This window comes from Paroedura picta, chromosome 6 (assembly GCF_049243985.1).
Source record: "Paroedura picta isolate Pp20150507F chromosome 6, Ppicta_v3.0, whole genome shotgun sequence".
Lineage (NCBI taxonomy): Eukaryota > Metazoa > Chordata > Lepidosauria > Squamata > Gekkonidae > Paroedura > Paroedura picta.
The window spans coordinates 122,969,521-122,996,331 of NC_135374.1; the positions used below are offsets into that span (position 1 = coordinate 122,969,521).

The 26,811-nt window shown below is 45.5% G+C and overlaps 1 protein-coding gene across 8 annotated transcripts in view; it reads right to left on the reverse strand.

The window, feature by feature from the left end:
• Window positions 1-360: 360 nt before the first annotated feature.
• AKAP11 (A-kinase anchoring protein 11) overlaps window positions 361-26,811 on the reverse strand; it is a 44,410-nt gene continuing 17,959 nt past the window's right edge. For 5 of the 8 annotated variants that reach the window (XM_077344068.1, XM_077344065.1, XM_077344067.1 and 2 more), the window contains 8 exons: window positions 25,342-25,476; window positions 24,684-24,945; window positions 18,940-23,524; window positions 14,780-14,935; window positions 9,185-9,268; window positions 8,452-8,498; window positions 6,407-6,561; window positions 361-4,114 (listed from right to left, as the gene is read on the reverse strand). In XM_077344068.1, coding sequence (XP_077200183.1) covers window positions 3,965-4,114; window positions 6,407-6,561; window positions 8,452-8,498; window positions 9,185-9,268; window positions 14,780-14,935; window positions 18,940-23,524; window positions 24,684-24,945; window positions 25,342-25,476 — 5,574 coding nt within the window. In that variant the 3' untranslated portion in view covers window positions 361-3,964. The remainder of the gene's footprint in view (window positions 4,115-6,406; window positions 6,562-8,451; window positions 8,499-9,184; window positions 9,269-14,779; window positions 14,936-18,939; window positions 23,525-24,683; window positions 24,946-25,341; window positions 25,477-26,811) is intronic. The other 3 variants (XR_013232207.1, XM_077344069.1, XM_077344070.1) reach the window with 3 other exon arrangements.

Sequence of the window (26,811 nt, forward strand, 5' to 3'; positions counted from 1 at the left end):
CTGTCCTCTCCCCAACTCCACCAAAGCTCTAATCCCCTCTCCTCCCATTGTAGCCAGGCCATCCTCGTCCCAGCGGACTAGAGGCTGGCCACATCTGATCGACAGGCCTCTGTGGGGGATCCTTTGGTCCTTGGCTGCTTTTCCCCTTGGAAGGGCTTCCTCTGTTCTCTTCCTCAGCTTCCCTGGCTAGGCCAGTTGCCACATCACTTCAAATCCTGGCCAGAGTGGAAGCGTAATGAGATGTTTGCCCGTCAGTGCTTGGCTGCTCCATCCTGCCAGCTGGAGTGAGTAGGGCAGCATGCGGCAGTGAGCCCTTCAGCAAAGGAAAACAGAGAGGAGGAATCACTACATCACACAGAATTGGTTTGCACAATTTATTTCAAGATATTGCTAAAACAAGGATTAATTTTGTGGAACCTGAAATCACATCTGATAATGACCACATTTCTAAGAAGAACAAAATGTCATTGTTACTCAGTGAAAGATCTTTATGTTGCTTTCATTTAATATTATATAAAGATTTTTTCCAATTGTTTTTAGTTTATAAATGACACATTAAGGGCCACTCTGCATGTCATAACTTTTCTGAACATGAATCTATCCTGTGGGGAAAGAAGTAAGGAACCTATGTGTAGATGTACAGTTGCACACACTTATATATTTGTGTCTCTATGTACACACAACACATGTAAACACCACATCATGTACTCTCCATACAGGAAAAGCACAACAACCCTTCTGTGCCAGCTGAAGTGCAGTACAGACACCAAAGCTTCAACAGTTTACATCAGGACCAGCTGGCTTTGCAAGAGGCCTAGACAGCAAACCCCATCGGCACATCCCCTTCCCAGCCTGTGACTCCCAGGGAGGACAAAGGCTAGAGATTCCATGCTCAAGCTGCCCTTCTTAAGGATCACGTTCCAGAAGTTCCTTACTTCTCATCCTCTAGATGGACTGGAGGATCCTCTGGATGGACAGGACAAGTCAGGGAGAGAGGAAAGGTCGAAGCCTATGACAGATTGGGCTTTTCAATCTTTTCCCAAGCTGTACTCCAACTTTTCCCTCCCCCGGCAGCACATCTGTGCCTTCAACAGCTGCCGCTCAACAGGAGAAGCTGCCTGCTGTGCATCTCTGTGCCAAGGGATGCTATACATGGGCAATTTTTGCCCTTCACAAGATCCCTGCCAGACTAATAGGTGCCAACTCAACCACCTTCTCAGAGTGCAATGAAATCCATGGCATGTGGGCTGGAGGTGGGAACTATTTACAGCTTCCCTGTGAAGGAACCTGACTGAGAGGGGGCGGGGGGGGGGGGGCTTGCAGAGGGGGAAACTGCTTCTCTTTCTCAATGGCTACCAGCCACCTCATTTCTCAAACGTATTTGAGAAGCAGCTCTTTGATTTCACTTCCCAGTTAACTTGCTCAGGCTACAATTTACCACCCCCCTGTGCTATTAACCAAATCAACTGTATTCCCAGATAATTTGAAGACGTTGGATGTCACCAGGAACAGCAACTACCAGCTACATCTGCACCTGTAACAGGAATGGATAAAGACGTCTCAAAAGATAAAGCAACATTGACAAGAAGCTGAGTCGCATAATGCAACAAAGGCCATGCAGTAGGCGAAGTGGCAGCCCTCAGCCTTTCCCTCCCAGACGCCAGGGCTGCTTTTGTCTCTTCTGGAAGCTGACATGGTATCTTCTGACAGATGGATCCAAATTACCAGCAAGGAAGGGAGGGAGGGAGGAAGGAAGGAAGGAAGGTGGAAGCTTCCCATGCACTCCTCCCTGCCAGCAGTCCACCCTAAGCCCAGGAAGGCAGCTACTCAGGGATGGGGAATCATGTGGGTCAACAACTGTGCCAGCTGGGGGAATACAATGTGAAGAGAATAATGTTCCCTTTCCTGGGGTCAGAAGAAACTGCTGCAGGGAGAGGAACTGGGCAAAGAGACATTCCTTCAAGGGCTGGAGGGCACCTTCCCAGTGATACGGATCAGGTACAGAATGATGGCTTCCCTCCCAAACTGTTTGATTAGAACAGCTGTGCAGTTTCATCATCTCTCATCCAAAACATGCCATTTACCATGTGTCCCACTTTCACGCATATAACTGCAGACAGATAAAAGGTCCCAAATAAAACTAGTCAAGAGTGAGGTTAGTCCTGGAACCATACTCAGGGGTGTTGGCTTCCCGACACCACGGGAGCTACCGATGGGCTAATCATTCTTGCATACCTGATGCTATGGGCTGGATTCATGAGGAGGCGTTCTTAGATGCCTGCTCCCCGGTATTTTCTTTGCACATCCCGACTCCTTGTTAAAATATTGTCAATGTTGCCACTGAAACTTTTACATACTGGGGCCTATCCTCTAGAGATCTCTCACTAGAGCTTCTTACAAAAGGTCCCAAAGCATTACAGCTTTTTAGCACAAGACCTTCTGCTGAAAGCACAAGAGCACTGCGGGAGGCCCTCTCAGCAACCACAGTTTTCACACCCCCCTCTTTCTCCTGCAACTTGCCGCCAGGTGAAGACAGAACCCTGTTTGTCATGGCAGGCAGGGCAGGAGAGCCGGGAAACAGGGCCCGGAAACAGCACTGCTTGGGCCCCATGGGAAGCACTTTTGCCATGGTGAGGATCTCCAAGATGGGAACTGTCAAAAAGGACACATGAAGCAGAACGGATTGAAGACTGCTTCTGGCTACATTTCACTTCCAAATAAAACACAGAGAGACATGCTTTGAGGATGACAATTCTATCTGAACATAAACAACGCTTTTGAGGGAACAGAAGATCAGGATTCTCTGCAATTTTATCTCCTAATGACCTGAAACTTAGGAATGTGTTCAGTGTCACGTGACAAGGCAGAATCCATAAATCTAACAACAGGGCTGTTGATGGGGACAGCAAACTGAGCGATCATATGTGAGTACAGGTGGTTTCATCAACAGGCAGCAAAGGTTTTCCTGTATTAAGGGCAATTCCCCAGTTCCCCAACTCCAGAAAGTCACATTTGACCGGTTTGAAGGAGTTGTTGGTTTCTGACAAATGGCAGGCTTTAAAGCTACAGTGCATTTGGGAGGCTCTGCTGGCATCTGGAAAGCAGCTTCCTGGGAAGCACTAAGGTGCTACGACAAATGTGGACCATGGAATTCTGCCCTCATTCACCTGTGCCTGGATGGATCCTTTTTAAAGGCCAAATGACGGCACTTGTTCATACTATTACTAAGAAACAGTCCTCTAACCAGCATGTTACATTTTCTAATCTCCACTTGCTTGTGTCAGGAACTAGATTTTCTGGAGGGTCATCTGAGTGGAAGAGAGCCATGACAAGCCAAGAGACCCCTCCCCCCCCCCATATAATCTTCCCTTCTCAAAGGGCCTTCCAGCAAGAGGCAAAGTCCAGCAGCTGCTTCTGCTTCCCTCTCACGTTCCTTCTCCCCAGGAGTCAGCCGCGATTCCTAGTCTGCTGGCCTCACCCGCCAACCACAGAACTCAGCTGCTGCACGCAGCGCCCAGGCACAGAGAGGAGCCCAGCACACAAACCTTCCTGCACCAACCTGGTCTCACTCGAGAGAAAGCAGCAGCAGGAGGCTCCATGCCGATCCCCTGCTCAGGTCCTGGGCCAGGATAGGAGAAAAGGGGAAAAGGAAAAGGGAACCCGTTCACAGTGGAAGGCGCGGCATGCCGGCGTCTTGTGAGCCTGGGTTAGTGCATGGCAGTCTTTCTCAGTGCTCTGAATGCAGCACAGCTAAAGAGACACACACATGGCCTGAACAGAGATGCCCATGTTGAAGACGTGTGCCAGATGAACATGACAGCACAGCGACATTAGTTTTCCAACCTAGGTTCCTCACGAGGCAGACAGCAGCACATTCACGAGGAGAAAAGTATTATACACATGTTCCTTTCCTTTCCTTCAGAAGCAGAAGTTTGCCACGTGGCATCAACCTCTCCGCAGGTATTCAAATATAGTCCTGCAGCCATCCAAAGAGCGTTTGGCTTTCCAGAGCTGCCTCCCCATCTGCAGCCTTTTCCACGGCTTCACAATACTTCAGCACGGCCTGGAAGAGGTCCCCCACTTTCCAGCCTCTCTCTCGCAAGCTCTTCGAAAGCTACAAAGAAGCAGGGGGCGGGGAGGGGGGGGGGAGACGACAAGAACAAATTCGGCAGCAGTGAGAATCCCTCTGCCACAGGAACTTCAGTGATCGCCTGAGAAAACAATGTGGGGATCCCCACAACCCTCCCCAGGGCAGAGAGAGAGAGAGAACGCTGGCTTGTATCCATCAATCACAACCATGAGACAGGCTGGCCTTGCAAAATAGCCCACAATGGACTCACAGCTTATAGCCAATTGGGTGTCATTTGGGCCCCCTTCCTTGAGGGTGGTAAGAGGCTGAGCCAGGCATGAGCCCATCTCATGGGCTCTCAAAAGCATCCTCTAGGCTCTTCTTGCCCCTTCGTCGCACGTTGTTCTCCAAACGGACCAACCACAAGTATTAAGAGACAAACCAGGCCAGAATAGCTCAGGCTGGCCTGATCTCGTCAGACCTTGGCAGTGAAGCAGGGTCAGCCCTGGAAAGCATTTGGATGGGAGACCACTAAGGAACACCAGGGCTGTGACAGGGGGTCCCTGTAAGTCACCTATGACATGACAGCAGTTTCCACCACAAGCCACAAAAAATTAATATTTCATTGCTTTATTAACAAATCTTTAAAGATCAGATACTTTCTTCCTGGTGGACCACAAATAAAAGCAAATTATTCAATGACCATGAATACATTTCCTGCCACTGCCAGCAATGTGCACGCCACTCACACAGCAGATGTTCTGTAGTTGGTCAGCCTCAACCACATGCCTGATGGAGGAGCTCCCCTTTGCAGGCCCTGCTTACAGATTACATTGATAACCTGATTTTCTCCCATTATTGAAGAAGAGTTGCTTTTTATGCCCTGCTTTTTACTACCCAAAGGAGTCTCAAAATGGCTTAAAATCACCTTCCTTTCCTTTCCCCACAACAGAAACCCCATGAATAGGAGAGGCTGAGGGAGTTCTGACACTACTGCGCAATCAGATCAGCACTACCGGGGCTGTGATGAGCCCAAGGTCAACCAACTGGCTACCTGTGGAGAAGCGGGGAATCAAGCCTGGCTTGCTAGATGAGAAGCTGCCACTCTTATCCACTAAACCAAGCTGGTAACAGTTATATTGTGGCTATTTGGTTTCATGCACCTATACTTGTGAGTTCCTTGTGATTCTTGGAATGGCACTATATGTGAAATCCCTGCTTTGAATTGCTAAAGGCAGGTCAAGGCAATTAGGAGCAAAATTAAAACCTAGGGACAAGGGGCACATACTTTCCACATCTACAGTTCCTTTAGACCTCGGAGATGTTGGCTACCCCCCCCCCCCCACTTTTCTCTCAATGCTCCTTAACTTTAGCCTTCCTTTCCCTAGTTTCTTGGTGTACTTTAGCTGGAATTCAGTCCCCACTTTTATTTTCTCTCAGTCCGCATGAAGCCCAATGGACTTATTTAAACAGTGCCAAAATGTGGGATAAGCACCCAATTTCTCATGATCTCTACTTCAGTCTGCTGCTTGGATTAGATCCACCAGGCAGATTTCCATCCTCTTTGCCTAAAACTTATTAAAAATTAATGACAGCCTGACTCTCAAAAAGTATGTGGAACACATACCTGCTCGGGGGCTCCTTGGTCCCTCCTCTCTGAAACATACACATACACACAAACTCCTTCCTCCCCATTCCCCCTTATTTACATTTATTTATTTATAATATTTAACAGTAATCATCATCCCTTAGCTCTCGCTATTCTGACCTCCTCCCTGGCCCCTCATCCTCTCTGGCACACACCACTTCCCTCCCCATTATTCCTCCTCCCTCACCACTGGCACCTCTCGCTTCCCTGGTCCCTCCCCCCTTCCGCAGACCCACCCTCAGGTTCCTTTCTCCCTCTCGCTTCCCTGGTCCCTCCTCCCTTCCTCAGACCCACCCTCAGGTTCCTTTCTCCCTCTCGCTTCCCTGACCTCCTCCCTCCCGCCTTCCTCAGACACACACCCAAAGCCCTTCATCCCTCCCACCTGACACCATCCAGACTCCTCCCCCGACAGCCTGACTCTTCGGACAGTGTCGGGGTGGCCTGGCCCCAGCCAGTCAGCAGAGGAACCGACTGCCTAAGGAGGCGGTGAGCTCCCCATCACAGGCAGTCTTCAAGCAAGAGCTGGGCAGATACTTGTCTTGGATGCTTTAGGGTGATCCTGCATTGAGCAGGGGGTTGGATGAGATGGTCTGCATGGCCCCTTCCAACTCTATGGCTCTAAAGTTTGCTATAGCCGAAAGGCCACCGTCTCATTCGGTAGAGTGGAGGCATGCGTTATTTGTACTCACAAGAATAAACTCCTTTGGAACAGCGTCGTGAAAATGGAGCTCCGCCACCCCTGCTTGGGAAGCTGAAAGCCACTGCAGTGTCATCCTCAGCTGGGAATCCACCAGGTATGGCTCTAGGTCAACATTGATGATCACTAGTGACTTTCCTTTGCATCCTAACAGGGGGAACAACAAATCCAGAATTCAGTAGGAGTCCATTCCGGATAGACTGGGAGTTTCTAAACTAAACATACCCAAATTGACAACTTGTAGAGCATAAACAGTAATCATTTATGGCTCCACATAATACGTACATACAATGAAAACTACACTGCCAACATTGCAATCCTATGAAGAGTTACTATGGGATAAATATGCAAGAGATGGGACTGAGAAACACTTGGCAAGATCTAAAACAGCACATAACAAACTTGGATTTTACTTGTACTTGGAAGGCTTAAATAGATTTTGGCCTTTCTTTCCATTAAAAAAGGGAAAATATTATTTTATTATGAATTTGTAGACTGCCCCTCTCTGGCAACAGTATCGGGGCAGCACATAAATAGTGCTGGCTGAAATTGCTGCTATCTCAGTATGTACCCACCAAGCCATACCACTGACTGGTTTCTGCAGACTCCCCCCGAACGTGAATCCCTGACTTGGTACAAAAGATAAATTTTAATAAGAGCATCAAGTTAACCCAAACAATGCTTTGCCAGAATCAAAGTTCAAGAAAACAAGGTCAGCATATAACCAAGTCCCCTCTCCTGTGAGAACCTGAGAAGGTGGGAAATCTTTGAAAGGTAAAACTGTCCTGATACCCAGGCACTCTAAGGTCAAGACTTCGCTGGCAGGGGCTCATGGGAATTGTAGTCCATGGACATCTGGAGGGCCGCAGTTTGATTACCCCTGCACTAGACAGCCTGCCTGAGTGACTTGCTACCACAGGGGTTTGGTAACCTGAATAGAGTTTCTACAGGCAGCGGCTAAGAAGGAACGAGGGAAAACTGAGAGCCGGTGGTATAGTGGCTGGTGTCAGTCTAGGTAGGATATGGTTGACTCAGCTTCAAATTTTCACTATGCCAAGGAAGGTTTTGGGGGGACTCTGGGCCTGTCACAGAAGCATAGCCTAATCAGACTTCACAGGGATGCTGTGAAGATATAATGGGGGAGAGGAGAAGGATGTAAGCTTCTTTGCATCCTCACTTGGGATAAAGGTGGGGTATCAATGTAGCAGATAAATAATAAATAGGGTTGAAAGAAATTTTGATGAGTCAGAGGGAGGGAAGGAAGCAGAGAAACGGGAGAAGATATGGGGACTGCCAGGAGAGTAAAAGTTAATGGTGTAAGGAAGGGGATACAGGGAAAGATGAAGTAGCCCCCACAAGTCCTACTGGGCTCCTTGTTTGTTTCTCTTGATTACTGTGCTATCCCTAACACCAAAGTTCTGGTCCAAGCACTGCAAAAACTTAGCAAATTTTGGTACAATACATAAAAGAAAAATCCAATGTTTTATAGTAGCGATCCCCAACCTGTGGGCTGCAGACCACATGTGGTCCGTCAACTAACTGGAGGTAGGCCACGAAGGATGCCTTCTCCCCCCCCCGCCCCCGGCCCTTTACTTCATCCCCCCCCCGGCCCTTTACAACACATTTTGGGTGTCATTGTCTCTCATCACTCCCAGATGGGACTATCTCGTTGCAGAGAAACAAGCTCAGGGTTCCCATTGATGTGTCATTGTCATGAGTTAAAATTTCCATGAGAATAAAATGTTCCTTATGTTCATTGTTGTGGCGTGTCTGTATCTTATTTTGAAGGGATGTTTAAACATTACCATAGCGATCAGAGAGCGTTAGGGCAGTGGCTGAGAGTAGAGGAGTAAACTACCCCCCCCCCCCGGGCCTCAGTAAAATTGTCAAGCGTTGAGTGGTCCCCGGTGATAAAAAGGTTGGGGACCACTGTTTTATAGGGCCAGAAAACTTTAAAATGGTCTCATTGGAACTCTGGATCACACTCCAAAAGATTATCAGCACAAGAAACACTGCCCCTAGGACTAGCAATATTACCTAGAACGGTATTCTTGAGCTCTTCTTCTTTATCTTCTGTTCCATCACTGGAAAAAAGGCATAATTATTGTAACATACGAACTTGTTGATGCTGTCTATTCCCATAGGCCCAGGATGAACATTCAAGGGGGAAAATAGCATGAATGCATGAGGAATGGATGTGAAGGGAGGCTTTGCTTCTCACATCATTTCCTGTTACACAGCTTGCATGTAAAATATTTTTTATTTTAAAAAGCTGATTGATTTTGAGAAGAAAAAAAATCACAATGTTTTGCAATTTAATGTAACAAGAAACGCTTATATCAGTTCTAGAATAACCCAGTTATTTCAACCATCTTATAAGCATTTTACTCTATGAAAGGTTCTAACTTACAGCAGAGAGGGGAAAAAAGATATGTTGAGAAGAACAAATAAAAACACAAAACAGAAATCTTGTAGGAAGCAAGCTCTCATTTTATAAAGAATTATTATATTAAATGAAAGCATCTAGAAATGCAAGCAGGACATGCATAAGAACTTTAAAAATATTTTTGCTAGAACATTCAGACTGTAGCAGGTAAAAATGAACCCATTTATTATGAATTTGTTAGGGACAATCATGACTACATGAAAAGCAGTTTGTTGGTAATGTATCACACGTCATAAATACAAGATTCTTTGATCCGAGAAAGGAATGACTTCATGCATTAAAAGATGAGGAATCGATCTGTTTCAATGTCTTCGTTTGACCAACCTGTCTGACGTTGGAAAGGATAAATTCTCCTCATACATATCTCCTTCTAAACCAAGACTGCTCCAGCTACTGCTGTTACCAAGACTGCCAGAGGAAGAAGAGAACAGAGCTGAACTAGAAAAAAAAGTTAGCTCAAACTAGAACTTTTTGGGTCCTCAATGCTGTGAGTCTAGAGTCCAGCGTCCTTTACAAGAACAAAGAGCAAGCTCAGTTATTAGCACCATTTTGAAGGAAGGGGCCAATTCACAGTACCCTTTTTTCAACAGCAAAATTTAGACCAGAAGAACTTCATTCTCCAGGTTTCTAAACATATGAATGACCTTATACTGAGTTTAGATAATCTATTCTGATTAGCATCAGCTCTCCAGGATCTCAAATCAGCCTCCAGTCCAAGATGTATTCGTTTTTCTAGCGAGGGATGCTTGGGAATTCACCTAAAACACTCGCAAGACACAACGTACTGAATCATCACTGGCAATAATGCTTTGCTCAGGCAGCAAATTTAGAGAGAGGCTCATTAGGAATATGTTTCTTTTTCCAAATCTACCTGAGTTCTAGTAATTTTTTTTAAAGCTTCAAATTATACATTTCATTAAAAGGTACCTAGCAAATATCTAGCAACAGTACTCAGGAAACACTGAGGATTCAAGGATTTATTTTCAAACGAGGGGCAAAGCCTGTTGCACCCAGGAATACAACGGGCACTAGGATGCACCCCTGCACTGTGCCCTTCGTGGGAGCTGGTCCTCCTCCCCCTGCGACTTCCTCAAACGTGAAATCCAACATGCTGAACCATTCCATTCTATGACATAAATATCTATATTTAATAAATAGATGAAAAAATCTAACAAAGAGAAGCACTTGGGTTTGAGGGAAAGACACCATGCCAATCTAGATCTTCGGAATTTACAGTTTAAAGAGAGAAATGCTGCTATTGCCACTTCTAGCAGCTTGGCTCACATTTTGTACCCTATGATGTATCCCTATTGGGTTTGCATGCAGCTAAGTGGTTTGGATTCAAAGAATCACATAGTGAGTTCCACATACCTAAGATCCATTGTTCCTCAAACTACAATTCTGCCCCAGCGCCACATGGCAATAAGATAACACAGTGGTCACTAATAAAACCAAGGGGAATTTGAAACACAATCCGCCATTCAAACAAAACCAATAAAATCTCAAGATCCCTGCCTGCACACGGGAACACTGCACATACAACAAAAGGACTGAAGGAACTAGGGAAAGGCCTTTTCCTGGCTCCAGGGAAGGCTCCAGGGCTCAGTAAAACCACACCTGTTTGGCAAGCAGAAGGTCCTAGAAGCAATCCCCTGCATCTCCATTTAGAAGGATCTGGCAGCAGATGATATGAAGGACCTCAGGCCAGACCTTGGGAGGCCTGCAGCCTCTCAGAGTAGGCAATACTGTCTGTGGCGGGACAAGGGTTTATATGGAAATAAAACAGGGAATAAGCGAAAAGGTATTCCCAGAGGAAAGTGCTGAAGCGGAGGGGCCCCAGACATACAAATCCTTGCTGGCCAAGTCTTGTTGTAAATGGTAGCAAATTGAGTTCAGAGAGATAAGTACTTTCATTTTAACGTAACTATGGGGAAGAAGACTGGGGAAGGCACTGGCAAACCACCCCGTATTGAGTCTGCCATGAAAACGCTGGAGGGCGTCACTCCAAGGGTCAGACATGACTCAGTGCTTACACAGGGGATACCTTTACCTTTATGGGGAAGAAAGGGATGGAACTGTATAGACCTACTCTGGAAGGGTGGGGGCGATGGAGAAGCACATGCCTACCCCAGCCCTGTTTCTGTAGGCTCCCACAGCAGCCTCCCCTTGGTGAAGAAAAGAAAACTGGTGGACAGCGCAGAGTGCAGGTATGGGTCTGTTCACAAATCATCTGAAAATATTTCTGTGCTGTTATTTCTTGTACTGTGGGAGTGGCTTGATGATGTCACATCTAGTGGGAGCATCTGGGTGATGCCATTTTTTAGTTTCATGTGTCTTCTGGATGTGTGGCCTGCTGTCCTCCAGGGTTTCTTTCAGGGGTTTCTCAATGGTAAAAGGGATTAACAAAATTGATCTAAGCTAATGAACACGACTCTTGCCTCTTGTGGCGCAGAGTGGTAAGGCAGCCGTCTGAAAGCTTTGCCCATGAGGCTGGGAGTTCAATCCCAGCAGCCGGCTCAAGGTTGACTCAGCCTTCCATCCTTCCGAGGTCGGTAAAATGAGTACCCAGCTTGCTGGGGGGTAAACGGTAATGACTGGGGAAGGCACTGGCAAACCACCCCGTATTGAGTCTGCCATGAAAACGCTGGAGGGCGTCACCCCAAGGGTCAGACATGACTCGGTGCTTGCACAGGGGATACCTTTACCTTTACCTTTAATGAACACGACAAATGTTTTGTCATGGACTAAGTGGGTGGAGTCAAAGGATCTACAGCAGGTTTGATGAACTGCGTGGGAACAGTGACCACGAGGCTATCGAATTCAACTCTCTGGCAAACAATTTAATTTCCAATGAGGGAAATGCTTAAGATTGCCAAAAAACAAAATGTCAAGATTGCCAAAAAACAAAATTGTGAGAGTTAAGTTAGGAGATACTTTCAAAACACCACCACAAAGACCCAGACCAAGCACATGTCACAGATTAGTCAAGACCAAAGCAAGGCATGACCAAGCAGCAAGACAACGGAAGCCCTGAAAAGGCAAGGCAACTTGTGCAACCAAAAGAAGGCAAAACCCATGCTATGTACAGAAGGACAAGCCAAGTAGGAATCTGAGGAACAAGTTTACAGCAATATAGAAATGGAACACAAACAGTTCCTGAAAAACACCCAAATGAGGAAACAATGCAGAGACACAGCATGAATAGTACAGGAAAAGCGGTGCTTGTGGGTTCAGTTTTCTTCAGTGTGTACAATAAGTATTTATTTTATTGTCTATTATTAGTATTACCAACAAGAAACTGATTTAGATGGTTTATGTTAGAGGAAGATGAACTCAATCTAGAGTGCCTTGTGAGCTAAAATTGAGAGTAATAAGAAAGGTGTTCTTAAAGGCTTGGAAACTGCTTGACCCAACTTGAGAGACCTCTAACCTCCCCCCCCCCACGGTGCCACAAGCTCTCTCCTCACCACCACCATCTTTTTCTCACTTTCCTCTGCCTCTTTGTTTAGAGTAGGGGTTCACAAAGAGGGTGGTACGATAAGGAATTTGGAGGCAGTAGGGGGGCAGTGAAGAATTTTGGGGAAGTAGGGGGACAGTGAGGAATCTGGGGGCAGTAGGGGGACAGCAGTCTGACTCTTCTTGCTACAGGGGTGTTTTGCTAGCGAGAGACATTCCAAGGTGGCTTGTTGCTGCCTGCCTCTGGGTAGTAGCAACCCCGGACTTCCTTGGTGGTCTCCCATCTCAGTGCTGACCAGGGCCAACCCTGCTTAGCTCCCTGATGGAAATGACGGCTCCAGAAGGTGGAGTGGTTGGGATAATATTCCGATGAGCTCCTTGCCCTCCTTGGACTCTGTCTTTCCCAGATCTCCAGGAATGTCTTAACCCAACATTGGCAGCCCTTCCCCCAAAGCCTCCATCTTTGGGAGGCTGGAAAAGCCTTCTCTTGCTTGCTCCTGGCCATGGGATTCTCCATTGCCTGCTTCTCTTTCTTTCCCCATCTTTCTTTCTCCTCAATGAGGATCCAAAGTGGCTTTTACAAATAACTTTTTTTTCCTTACAAAAATATGGCTGCTGCACAACAGTCCAAAAAGTATAGGCAATACATTGTTTTTTGAATTTTCAGCTGACCTAACAACAGGAAAGAGTTGTGTGTTAATATGGGGGGGGGATGGGACAGGAGGAGGGAGCGGCCTGGGAGCCAAGGAGGTGAGAGCCCCAAATAGTTTGGGAATGACTGGTTTAGAGCAACAACTCCAGTTCTCTCTTCCTCCTACTGTCCCTTCCTCCTCACTGGAATGCAGCCTTCCTCCTGTCCCAAGACACTCTAACACTGGGACACACAGAATTCCCAGAGTGCCTCAAATACTATAATAAGGAGGGGGGTTGGCAGAAAGAAGAGAAACAGAAAGTTGGAACAAGTGCCAGCCACATAACAAAGGAGCAGAGCAGTCAGAGAAAGAGCATTAATCAGCAGCTGCAAAAGCCTTACAAGTAGGTGGGAGAGCCAGACAGTTTGCAAGAGGACTAAATGGGATGATTACAAATCAACGTTTCTTATTCTGAGACCAGGAATTACAAACTTCAGTAATATTACTGTTTTTATATAGATAAGCAGTGGGGCATTTTCTATAGATGAAGGGATCATGTTGCAGCCTCAAAAGGTTGTACAGTAGTGTCCACAAAGATGACTATGTGGAACTGAAATTAACAATGAGACGAAGACATGGGAGAATTTATCTAGAAACTCCAGCTGGTTAAGATGTTAATATAATTGCCCCGTGAGATGGCCCCGGGTGCCAAAGTGGTACAGTGGCTACAGTGCCAGCCTAGGACCTCGGACACCCAGGTTCGAATCCCCACTCTGCAGCAGAAGCTTGCTGGATGACCTTGTGAGGGGTTCTGCAGGACAATGCAGGTGAAGGCAACAATAGAAGCCACTTTGGGCCCCTGCTGAGAAGAAACATGGGGCAAGCGTAGTGTAGTCGTTAAGACGGACGGTCTAGGATCTGGAAGATTCAGCCGAGAATCCTCACAGTGGGAAAGATAGCTGAGAAAACCCGGGTCAATCGCTCTCTCTCCACTGAACCTATCTCACAGGGTTACTGTGAAAACAAAACAGGAGACAGGAAAATTGCTGTGAGCTGTTCAAGAGAGCCTGTTTGGTGTAGTGGTTAGGAGTGCGGACTTCTAATCTGGCGAGCCAGGTTCGATTCTGCGCTCCCCCACATGCATCCAGCTGGGTGACCTTGGGCTCGCCACGGCACTGATAAAGCTGTTCTGACCGAGCAGGAATATCAGCGCTCTCTCAGCCTCACCAACCCCACAGGATGTCTGTTGTGGGGGAGGAATGGGAAGGCGACTGTAAGCCGCTTTGAGCCTCCTTCGGGTAGGGAAAAGCGGCATATAAGAACCAACTCTTCTTCTTCTTCTTCTTCTCTCCGTTGGAGAGAAAAGCTATCCAATCCATCCATCCAAATAAATATATTAAACAAATATATAAATAGAATGATTTAAAGTCCATGATAAATAGATTGGCATGCTACAAATCATGTAAGAGCCATTGGTGTCGTGGTCCCGATACTGAAATCTGTTATTCAGTTTGAGTATTTTGGTTGTATGGGCTTGTTCCACGATATCTGCAGACCCCTAAGGTAGCACAACAAATCCATACAGGATCAGACCCCACACAATTAATACTTGATGTGAAAAAGTTTGGAAAGTTACACTAGTAAAACATGAGTTTTATTTAATCACACATTAAATATATTCAGAAATGCATATATATTTGGTTTCATCAATGAATTACGCTATACAGTCATGCTTTACGGTCAGGCTACAATAGAACCTTTAAAAACAGAGGTAACCACATCAAAGCACACTGCCAAAGGCAAAATACGTGAAAAGTGTATTTCCAGTTACCTCTCACTGAGGTGGAGAAAACTGCTGTTTTCCTCAGGCTGCTCATCATCAAAGCTCAGATTGGACCAGCTGCCGGAGCTGCCATCACCCATGCTGAGACTCATCTGCTGGCTGGCTGCGGACTCAGCAGAACGGAAGCCCTCTTCTCCCACAGAGCTAAAGGGCAAGGAAAAGGACAGCATCTTCGCTATTGCGCCACAAAGAGATCCACAGCAGTTCCAAATAAAGGGGGGGGGGGAGCAGCGGCTGGCCATTGATGTATTCTGAGGTCTTAAGTGCTGACAAGCCTGATTAGGAGATTCTTCCTTTTTGAGGAGGGCCTCAAACTTGCAATTAGCTGATTTTAGTAGCTAATCCACATGGTGTTCACAAATATGCCCTTGGTCTATGAACTGAAAGACCAGGTAACGCAAAGCAATATCGGAAGGACTAAATCCCACAATATGTCCCTGGAGGCAAACGCTCTGTAAAAACCAATTTGCTGGTGACCCCTAGCTTCAAGGACGTGCACCTGGTTCAGGTGGAATGACTTGCCAGTTGAGATCCAGGCCTTGATGAAGCTGTCAACGTTTTTTCCCCCTTAATTGTATTTATTTTTGGATTTATATCCTGCCACTCCCAGACGGCTCATGGCGGGTTATGTAGAGCCTGCAAAACGGTGCTCTTTCACCAGGCCTTCTCCTTCTTGGCTCCCCCTATTGGATCTCGTCTCCAGTCTGAGGTAGCTGGCAGAGGGCGCAAACTAGGTGGGGTGGGTTTTTTATTTTATTGAATGTTTTATAGTTATGAACCACCCTGAGTCCATATGGGGAGGGATGGTACAGAAAATTGTTTATTTATTTATTGTTATTATTGTTATATATCCGGCTGAATTAATACCTGAAAAATACCGATAAAGTTTTTTTCAAGTGTTTTTTTGCTCAGATTACCCAAATGCACATCCCTGGTTTAAAGTTCCCAGACATGAGATTTGGGGGAAAGGATGCCAAGAAGAAGATTTTGGAGGGCAGCCATGTTGGTCTGCAAGAGAAGAGCCTGATTTGAGTTCAGTAGCACCTGAGAGACCAAAAGATTCCCAGGGTAGGAGCCTTGGAGTGTCCAAGCGGAGCTGTTCAACTACAAGATGTGAATTCAGAGTGTGCATCACTTGATACGTGGATCTTGCTGTGAGTGTGTGAAAGCAAATTTAGAACTGCTACAGTCAAAATAAAATAAGCAGATAAAAACACAAATAAAATATTATTACGACCAACTACTAGTGGAATATGAAAACTCAATAGATTCCATGTCGGGCAAATAGATGCAGAAGCCATTCCAAAACCAGAGCGAACAACCGAGGAGGCCTCGTATCTTGTAGGAGCCCATCACAAATCATAAGAGTAGGAGGGAGGGGCCTTCACGTGGCAGACACATTCTCAGAAACCTGGTGAAGGTTGATCAGGTAATTAATGCCTATAATGCAGCTGCTGCATTTTATTCTAACAGAAGCTTCTGAACCATCACTGTAGGGCTAGTCCATAAACACCTAGTTTCCTTAAATGAAATGAAGTCCCCCAGGCCAGATGAATTGCATCCAAGGGTACTAAAAGAATCATCAATCTTATATGGCACTTTCACCCTCTGTCCACATGCCCCATGCTTACCAGACTGCGTCTTAATGTTGGTGGGGGTTGTTACTCTGTTAAATTACTGACCAGGTGTCCTCTACATCCTTCAAAGCCAAAGAGGTTAAGATTTCAGGTGCCTTCTGTGTACTGTTGAAATTACTGAGGGAATAGCAGCTATCCCTTAGAGGTTTCGTCCCCTCAGTTGGATATGGACTTCCTCACCTCCTTTTAAGCCACCAGTTCTGTCCACAACCACCATTCTGCCTGACTATAAGGGGGACCTGTCATTTGCTTCTCCCTTGGCAATCACCTTCTTAATGGCTTTCACCAAGGGCTATTGCTTTTATTGGCGTGTCCTACTCCATGTGGAAGAGTCAAAACCCAAATCTTGGTCCGACTACCCCAAGGAGATTCATTCCAGGGCCCTGGGAAATCCAATCACCCTTGAGAAAGCATGAGGGATTGGGACCCCCACCGTCTTTGGACACCAGGAACACCTTTGTTGAACCATGCAGAGGTCTCTATTAAAGGTGTCTTTTCCTCTGTATTTTTCAGTTCAAGTATATTGGACATGACAAAAATGAGGAATTCCCAAAACTACCTGGATCCAATTACCAGTAGGGCAATAAAAAAGCAGGAGCAAAGTCACTAAAAACAGCTGGAGGGCAGCTCAGTTAGGAATCTTTGGTTAAGAAGAACAGACTGGCCCAGAGTACAAGTATGGTTCTGTCCACAGATCATCTGAAAATATTTCTGTGCTGCCACTTCCTGTACTGTGGGCGTGGCCTGGTGATATCACATCTGGTGGGAGTGTCTGGGTGATATGTCTGCTGACATGCAACTTCTGGGATAGAAGATTTGAATCTGTTTGATATATGGAGATTGAGAAACGGGACTTCAAAAGGTTATACCTTTTATTCTGATAGATATAAGTCATTCTCTAGAACTGACATGATGTGGGTTTTGTTTAATATTGAAAACATTAAAAGTAGATATTGAACCTAAAGTATTCCCAGATCATAATGATGCATCAATGGTACTTAAAGACACAAACATTGGGAGGACGATGTGGAGAGTAAATGAAGAAAAATTTTAAAACAAATGTGTGGTGGAACAATGCAAAAAGCAAATAAAATAATTTTTCGAATTTAATTTAAATAATCAAGCTAAGAACTACTTTGTATGGGGCATGGCAAGTTTAAAAAGGAAACAGCAAGAAAAGGAAAACAATTATTAGGTGAACTGGGAAAACTTGCTAATTAAATTAAAATAGATCTCTCTAATGATTAGTTAAGGTAAAAACAGAAAGATCTTCAAAGACAAATCTCTATGTTAATAGTTTCTGATATGGAGCTCTCCATAATATATTTTTATCTACCGTATTTCAGATTTTTTTCCAGCATAGAGTCCCCATTATTACATTGTATAAGAGTATTTAAATATTACACCACTGGAGAAGGCCCCAAGAGGGGCTGAAACACTTTTTTAAATCATTCATCCATGTGTCAAAATGCTTTGGATTTGTGCAACAGCAAATGACTAAAGCTGATGCTTTAAAATGTTGTATGTTTACATGAATTATTAAAATAAATATTTGTATTTTAATATTGAGCATATTATGCTGCTGCACAGACTTTTAGACTTTAATTGTGTAGAGAGGTTGGGTTACTTCGTTCCCTCTTTTGTCCATTACGACAGTGGTCCCCAACATTTTTCAGACGGGGGGAGGGGAGAGGGAGAGTGGCACTCACTGCCTGGCACTCACTGGCAGGCGCAAACGCACAGGCGCGGAGCTGCCGCACCTGTGACTGCACCCGCACCTCCCCCCGCAGCACGGCACTCGCCGGTGGGCACAAATGCACAGGTGCGGCAGCTCTGCACCTGTGCGGTTGCACCTGCTGGTGAGCGCCTCACAGAAAGCGCCGTTCTCCCTCTCCCCCCTCCCTGGTCTCCAGGCCTCCCTCTGCCCAAGGCTTGAGCGATTTGGCTGCCGGTGAAGCGAGCGCCGCGCCGCTGGGGTGAAGAGGGAGGTGTTCTCGCTGGCACAATGGCGCTGGTGCCTCCCTCCCCCCACCGTGGCCCGGTAACAAGGGCTGCACGACCCTGTACCAGGCTATGGCCTGGGGGTTGGGGAACACTGTGTAGAGCAGTGGTCCTCAACCTTTTTATCACCGGGGACCGGTCAACGCTTGACATTTGTACTGAGGCCCGGGGGGGGGGGTAGTCTTTTGCCGAGGGATGTCGCTGCTGCCGCATGAACCCCTGCTCCACTTGCTTTCCCGCCGGCGCCCCTGACTTCCCACCGCCAACTGGGGAGCACTGCCAGCAGCAGCTGCGCAGTGCCACGCTGAGGGGGAGCCCCAGCCATGGCGGCCACCAGAGCACACCAAAGGTGAGTCGGCGGCAGAGTCTATATGGCAAGTTCTTATGACTCTTTCATTTTGTTAATTAAAACAATTGTATTGTATTCATTATGAAATAATACATGTTTACAGAAAACAGCAGAGATAACTCCATTTTCTAAAACCCAAATAGAAAAAAAGGCACCATTACCTTATGTTGACAGCCTGGCCCATGTTCGTCATGCAGGAAGTCATAATTTCTGCAGTCAGGCTTTCCGCAAAGCTGATTCCATCATGGCCGATTCCACTATCAGCTGCCAAACTTGTGTTGCTCAGCTGCCTCTCTGCTTTGTCAAAGCTGGTAGCAATCACACTGTCAGCAAATACAACCTTCTCTTCCATATTAATATGAATTTTAGGAATATCAATGTGAAAAACATGAGATTTTTGACAGCTGCCATTTAGTCTCGAGTTCGAAATCTGTCCACTCTTGGAATGAAGCTCTTGTCCAGGGAGGTGCAAAGAGGGCCTTCCAGCATAGTGCTGATGCTCCTTCATGCAGCAGTACCTGCAAGCAGTTGTCGAAAATGGAGATAGCTTTTCTGCGTGTGTTGACCTTTCTCCATTAGTCCCGTTTGCAGTGGTCTGGAAAGCTGCAGATTCCAAGCTTACTTCTAGAGTGTCATCAACTATTTTCCTAGCGTATTGTTCTATGGCCTGAATAATGCTGTCTCTGTAAGCACAGTCGTTTAAACTGCCTGTGCTATGGTACAGTTTTTGCTTGCAAAAGACAGGAGACAAGGCTTTAGAGAATGTCTTGAGATCATCCGTTACTGCACTGATTTGCGATTTTTTATACAAACAAGTGTCAGTTAAGGATTTTGGCAAGCAAACAGATGACATTTTCAGTTTTCTTCTGACATCAGAGGTTAGGCTGTGGGGAAGGGATTCCGAGAAATTTAATAACTTTGGATATTCGGTTCTCCTTATGCTGCATTTGCTTTCAGATGCTTGTTTACCAAAATGATGTATATTTTTTCTTTTCTGCTTCTTTGTTTCCTTGTTTACTAGTTCAAATGGACCAAGTGTATTGTTTAACTGCAAATTCTGATCAGGAGCAACCTTTCTATTAGACCTCGTTCTGAGTTTATGGGCAGCTTGCTGCATACCTGATTTTACAGATCTGTAAACAAGCCTGCTGGCAAACTGCTCCATTATAAGGTCACCATGACCACCTTCTCTTTTCAGAACCCGGATAATGTGATCTGCATACTCATCTGTTACACTTTCACAACTGGGAAATTTGGTGGTCAGGCCAGGAGCTTCTGAATTCTGGGGTAAAGGAAGGACAGAATAATCTGTGTCTTTTGACCGCTGGTCTGACAAGGGAAATGTCTTTCCTTTTGACCGACATTCACTGCAATTTCTCCTCAGATGAAGAGAGTCAGCCTGACGATTCACTTGCTTCAGCCTCAAATGCTTGCAGTGTCTCGACTGAACTATTCTCTTGGCTTCACCAATGATCTTGCCGGCCACATTGCTAGCATACATCCGCAAGGAGCCTACATTTCTTTCTGAAACATTCACACCTGCAGCAGGCCCAGGCTGTTGGTTTCCCACGTTTAGCTGGAGACAGTTTTTTGTTTCAACGGCTTCATTCTCTAAATGTGCAGCGGCCATTTCAGTGGCCATGGAAGTGATACACGTGGCCAGATGATCTGCGAAGGCGAGGGTCCGTAGCGATGCTCTAACTTTTTTCGTCAGTGCTTCCGGAGACTCGTCTTCGCTGCTTTCGACTTCTTCAGAAAGAGAGCGCATCAGTTTCAGTATGAACTCTTCCTTCTCTAAGAGAGAATGTCCATTTTCATATCCTCCATCCCCCTCTGATCTGTAAGGGGTAGGAGGAGGAGTAGCAGGGGCAAACTGCTTTGCAAGTTCCCCTTTAAGCTGCTTTGTTAAGTTTCTTAAATTCCAGTCAGAAGTAGCCTGAGAAGGGGTTAGGGGTGTTGGGGGTGGTGTGTCCGGCACCGTACCCAGAGTGGCCTCTCTCATTCTTGATCGATGTTCCATATGATAGGCTTCGTCACAGTTCGGCAACACAGAAGCAAGGGCAAAAGTGTTTTCCTGACCGGACACAGAGCAGCCTGCTGTTTTGCACATGTCATGTGTTTCCAGTGGGTTACTTGAAAATTTTACCGAACATCTTTCTGTCTCTGGAAACTCATCAACATGCTTGACAAAAGTCCCAGAACAAAAAGGGGTCGTGCATGTTGACAACCTGCAACCAACATGCCACTTCCTTTCTTGAGTATAGTCTTTAGGCCCGGAAAGCAAGTGTCTTTCACAGCAATCTGGAGTTACATGAAATTTAGACAAGCTACTCAGGGGCATCTGCTGCTGTCCCACAATGACCGGAGCACCACTCTTTTTCCCAGGTTGACTTGTGGTACTTTGTAATTCTGATTTTTCTTTATTAATTCCTAAGCCTACACAGTATGCTAGTTTCTCACTTGTAGCAGAACACGGAGACTTTGTTTCATCTCCAGACTGTTTTACTGGTCGCTTGGCCAAGTAATTAGCAAACACATTCCTACACGGGTCTTCACCAATGCACTGTAAATATGGCATTTTCTCAGTTCTTAAGATACTTGTAAAATGCTGTGATGTTTTAGAAACCTTTGAAGAAGTTACAGCTTCGTAAGCCTCAGTTACTATCATATCTACCATTGTTCCAGAAAAATTACTGATGGCCGGCATCCCACTTAAGTGAGAAATGTTACTGATTTCAGGATTATTTGCTTGTTTGCAGTCACTTTGCTCACCTGAAATGTGAGTGTTACATGCACTACTTGAATTGCTATCTGATGTCAAGTAAATCCTTCTTAAGGATGTTATTTCCTCTTGCCTCTTTCTTGAGTCGTAATTCGATTCTGCAGAGTCTTTATGCGTTTTCCCATAGTCATCTCTTGCTGAATGATCCTTCCTCTTGACATTATCAGTTAAAATCTGGTTGTGACAAAGTGCCCGTCCAGCTACGGGCACTGGAACTGAGCTGGCAATGCCAGAAGTGTAGAACAAGGCTGTATGGATGGTATATTCCTTCCTGGATTCCTGCCCTGGATTCAAAGCTACTGAGCAAGCGCCGGAGTTCTGCGTGGATTCTCGAATACTTTCAGCGCTAACATATTTTATGTTGTTCATGGATACACTAATTGCTGCCTGAGTTGTAAAGGTCACATCTACCTGGGATAACTCAATGAAAGCTTCCTGGATAACTGAATCAGATAAGTCTTCAGCATAGGACCGTACCACGTTGTCATCATAGTGGAAGGACCTGTTCTCAGAAGCAGCTGGGGTTGAAGGGTGAGAAAACTGGCACACTTCCATGATCCCCTCAAAAATGAGCTCCTCTGCAAGATCAGCTGCAAATTTTGCAACCCGGTTGGTAAACATTTGTTGCTTCATAGATTGCAGTTCTTTTAAAGCACCTGCTATGGCTTCACTCGCCAAAAGCCCTGCTAGCCCACCCATGGCCTTCTGCTTCAGTGAAAAGGCTTGTTGCCTACTGATCTCATAAAAAGCTATTTGAAAGGCTGAAGAAGTCAGCTTGGCAGCCAGGTGGCAGAGGACATTCGTACACGAAGAAACACCCCTTTGAAGGTCTCTAAACGCATGGCCAAAACTCTTTTCAACAAGGTCTGATGCAAATTTCTGGATGTGGTCTTTAATCACTCGCGCTTTCCGTTTAGATCTGCTTTTCTTATCGAGCTCTTTCCCAGAACTATCCCCTTTGATCTCTGCACCTGGAAATATTTCTTCTTGTGAGACCATTCTATTACGGTTGGAAAGTTCTCGGGAGTATCCACGTAATGATGAAGGACGTGAATTAAAGACAGATCCTAGAATGTCAAAGGAAACTGTATTTGCAAAATCTGAATAGGTATGGCAAAGTAAGTTGTGATTTTGGTTATTGGTAGCTCTATTACCACTTGGTGGACCAAGGCACTCTGATGAGAAGCCGTTGCTTAATGGACTGAAAGCTGATGACCGAATAGGGCTGAACAAACCTCCGCTCTCATCTCCCGGCGTTTTCAAAGGGCGGGGGGCATCTGGGACACCCAGAATGTCCTTACGACACGAAGATTCTGGTTTGCGGGGAGTCGGCTTCCTGACATCAGCTGGCAGAGCGGGACAATCCAATTTGAACTTCCGGGGATTCATTGCTGTCGTCGCAGAGCCTGATTTCTTAAATGAAATCGCTTTCTCTGGGGCTAAGTGGCCCAACATGGGTCCCTGAGACAGTTTACAGCCACTTTGCAGGGTCTGCTCTTGTTCATCAAACTGGTCAAAACTATCGAAAAATTCACTCACTTCGGAGTCTGAGTCTTCGACGCCATCCTTCATGACTGGGATCTTTGGCAACTGGAGCTTTGCCTTGAGGCTTCTTTGATATCCTTCTTCATCTAAGAAAATCACTGGGCTGGGGCTGGAGCAGTCAGACTCTGAGGATTCAGCCGAAGAGGAAGAAAATAATGTTTTAGGTAAAAAGTTAACACTCGGATCAGAACAATTATGGGACCGGAAAAAATCCATCTGTAGCCCAGGATCCGAAGCAGAAGTTGTGACTGAACATTTTACGGAGGGTGACAGTCCTTGAAGTTCCAGGATGTTGACTAGAAGAGCTGATGGTTTGGAAGATGGTTTAGTCATTATCCTTCGATCAGCAGAACCTAAGTGAGGAGCAACAATGGTCTGTGAAGCAGCATCCCGTAGGAGTTTCTCAGGGATAACTTGGTCTGAGTCACAGGAGGGAAAAAGAGATCAATGAACACACAAAATACCCGAACGTAAAATAATGCAAAAGGCTCGGATCTGCAGAGGATTTCTGCCGAGACTGTTACAAATTCCCATCTGCACAGTGAGACTTCTTATCTCCTACGTCATGCTGAAGTCCTAAGATCTCCCAAAATTCTGCTCCTGGGGGCTCAGGGGATAGCATAAGGGGAGATTCAGCAAAAACTGATCCACCTTTCATCAGTAAGAATTCCCCTTAAATTCAATTAGCAGGTCCCAAAATATTTAAGTAATATGACATTTAGAGGTGCAACTGGTCAAATGATTTAGAAGTCAGAATCTACATCTAAATCTAGCTATAATTCCTTCAGCAGAAACTTAAATTTCCTGGGCACAGATTTATGCAATCATAAGCCCCTGCGTGTAGAGCAATTAAGACAGACATTACATAAAAATCCATTTGAACAAGTATAGGAAATGATACTTCCTGAGAAGAAAATGTAATAAAATCACTTATTTTGATTTATGAGGAGGCAGGTCTACATTATAAATAATTCTGGTCTTGTAGGCTTGGCAAGGAGGTGTGCAGGGAAATCTCAGAGCAGCTGAGCTGAACCACACTCCCGGACCCAGCAGTTGAGCTTTCTCCTCCAGGGCAAGAGGACCACAGCCGCCTCCTGCTCTTGGCCCTCTACCCACATGACTGCCTCTGAAAAGAGGTTACATTAATCACTGGAGCAAATGCCACTAATGGGGCCTTCCTCCACAAATCTGTCGAGGCCTTTTTAAAAAGTGGTCATCAACACCACAGCCTGCAGTAGAGAACTTCACAGGGTAATTACTCTTTGAAGATATCATTCCCCCTATTTCATTCCTTAAGCAGAGCTTAAGGAAATCATTCAATTCTATATGCAAAAGTTTTCCAAAGTCAAAGTTAACTGCCCCACTTAAATCCCTTTTAGTTAACTAAAATACTATACTGTGTTCTATTAAGAGTCATCAATCTGCCACAACCGTTCAGGAATACTTAGCTGGGTTCAACAAAAAGAGAGTCCAAATGCACTCTGTGCATGCACTCGAAAGCTCCCACCTTAAATAAATCTTGGACACTATTTTTGTTGTGCTACTTCAGACCAACACGGCGACCCACTTGAATCTTACCTGGGTTCATTATCTTTGTAGGCTCATCTTCGTCCAGATGCTCTAAAGCAGTCACAAAATCATCCTCAATGGAAGACACTGAATGATTAGTGTCGTCATCTTCAGTCTGTGATATGCTTGAGACATGCTTCTGCAACGAAGATGTTTCCATAGCACACCTTATACCCACGGCGTACTCGCTCAACAAAGTAAACAGAGAATCGACACTGAGTCTTGGACGAGGAGTCAGTCTCATCACACACAGCATTTGTGAAGGGCAGTCCTTACAAAAAACAATAACAACGTTGCAGTCAATCAGCAACCCCTATATACCTGCCATGTGATTCTAAAATCAGCTTATTGTGCATTATTCCAGGACCCAAGTTTATCTAGAATATGAAGTCAAGTTCATTTGTAGTTACAACAGAACAGAAAGCACATTACTGGAATGCTTGGGAAATGTTGAGAAGAGTGACGTTAGGACAAACACACCATCAGTCTAAAGGTCAACTCATACAGCTTAATGTAGATCATTTGTAGGCTGGGGAACACACACATTCACTCACCTTACCCTCAGAATGGTGTGTCCCATGAACAATTAACAAGCCTTTCCTAAAAGACAAAATAATATGACAACCCATTCTTTTAGGAGTTTTACACAAAGGCATAAATGTGTTACCTGCTGATTAAGAACATCACCAATCTCTGATGGTCTCTGTATATCCTTTAGAAAAATAAACTCATCTTCATTTAAACTGTACCAGTGAAGTGATTTCAGAAGATCCAAGAGTTCCATAGAAATGGCTGCAAATTCCTAAACCAAGCAGAATACAAACAGGAGTAAAATTAATGCATGCATGCCAAGCCAGAGTGCACATCCAGCTGCTACAGAAACACGTGCTCGGAGGTCATGGAAGCCACGGAGATCACCGAGGCTCCAGTGGAATCATTTGTAACTATGTCAAGGTGTTAGCAAGGACTTGCTGAGGAAGGGTGCGAACCACAAATCGTTTACTCAACACATCTGCTTAAAATTCAACGTCTAACAACTCCTCAAAAGAAGTTTTTTTAATGTATTTGATGTAATGTAACTAAAATTTGAAGTGCTACTTGTGAAAAAGCCTCTTGTGGCGCAGAGTGGTAATGCAGCAGAAATGCAGTTTGAAGCTCTACCCATGAGGCTGGGAGTTCAACCCGAGCAGCCGGCTCAAGGTTGACTCAGCCTTCCATCCTTCCGAGGTTGGTAAAATGAGGACCCAGCTTGCTGGGGGGTAAACGGTCATGACTGGGGAAGGCACTGGCAAACCACCCCGTATTGAGTCTGCCATGAAAACGCTGGAGGGCGTCACCCCAAGGGTCAGACATGACCCGGTGCTTGCACAGGAGATACCATTACCTTTTACCTTTACTTGTGAATAAGATAGACCTTAAAATAAGCAGTCTTTTTAATTACAATTTGTTTTGTTTGTTTTCTTAAAAAACTGGTATTAGGATTTATTACAAGAGCTGGGTTTTTTACTCCACCTTCTACTACTTGAAGGAGTCCCAAAGTGGTTTAGCAACACCTTTTCTTCCCCTCCCGACAACAGACATCCTGTGAAATAGGTGAAATTGAGAACTCTAAAAGAACTGTGCCTGGCCTAAGGTCATTCAGCTGGCTGCATGTGGAGGAGAGGGGACTTAAACCTGGTTCCCAAATTAGAGTCTGCCTACACAGGCTTTTCTTATGGACTGCAGATATGCTATTTTAAAGAATAATCCCGTATACTCCTTCCAATGGTGACTCCACAGGGCCCATTATGCATGGAGTGGAAAGTCTGCATTCGGGGTGGAATGTTGGCGGCTAAAATCACCAATTATGCACGCCGCAGGCGGCAACCGGTTGCAGAGTCAACGTATGATGCCGAAAAAGCCACATTAGCGAGATGCGGAAGAAAGTGGAGCTTCCCAGGACCAGGGCGCAACCAAAAGCCGCCCCGGAGATAACTGGATAACGTGCATAACTGGATACTCAGGGTTTTGCCACCGTTGCGTTCCGTCCCGTGCGTAATCGGTTTGCTTCGCTTCTTCCTCCTCCTCGTTCTCCATGCCACCATTTCAGTGGCCGTGTATAAAAAGTCTAAAAATTCTGGTGTTAGGATTCTCTATC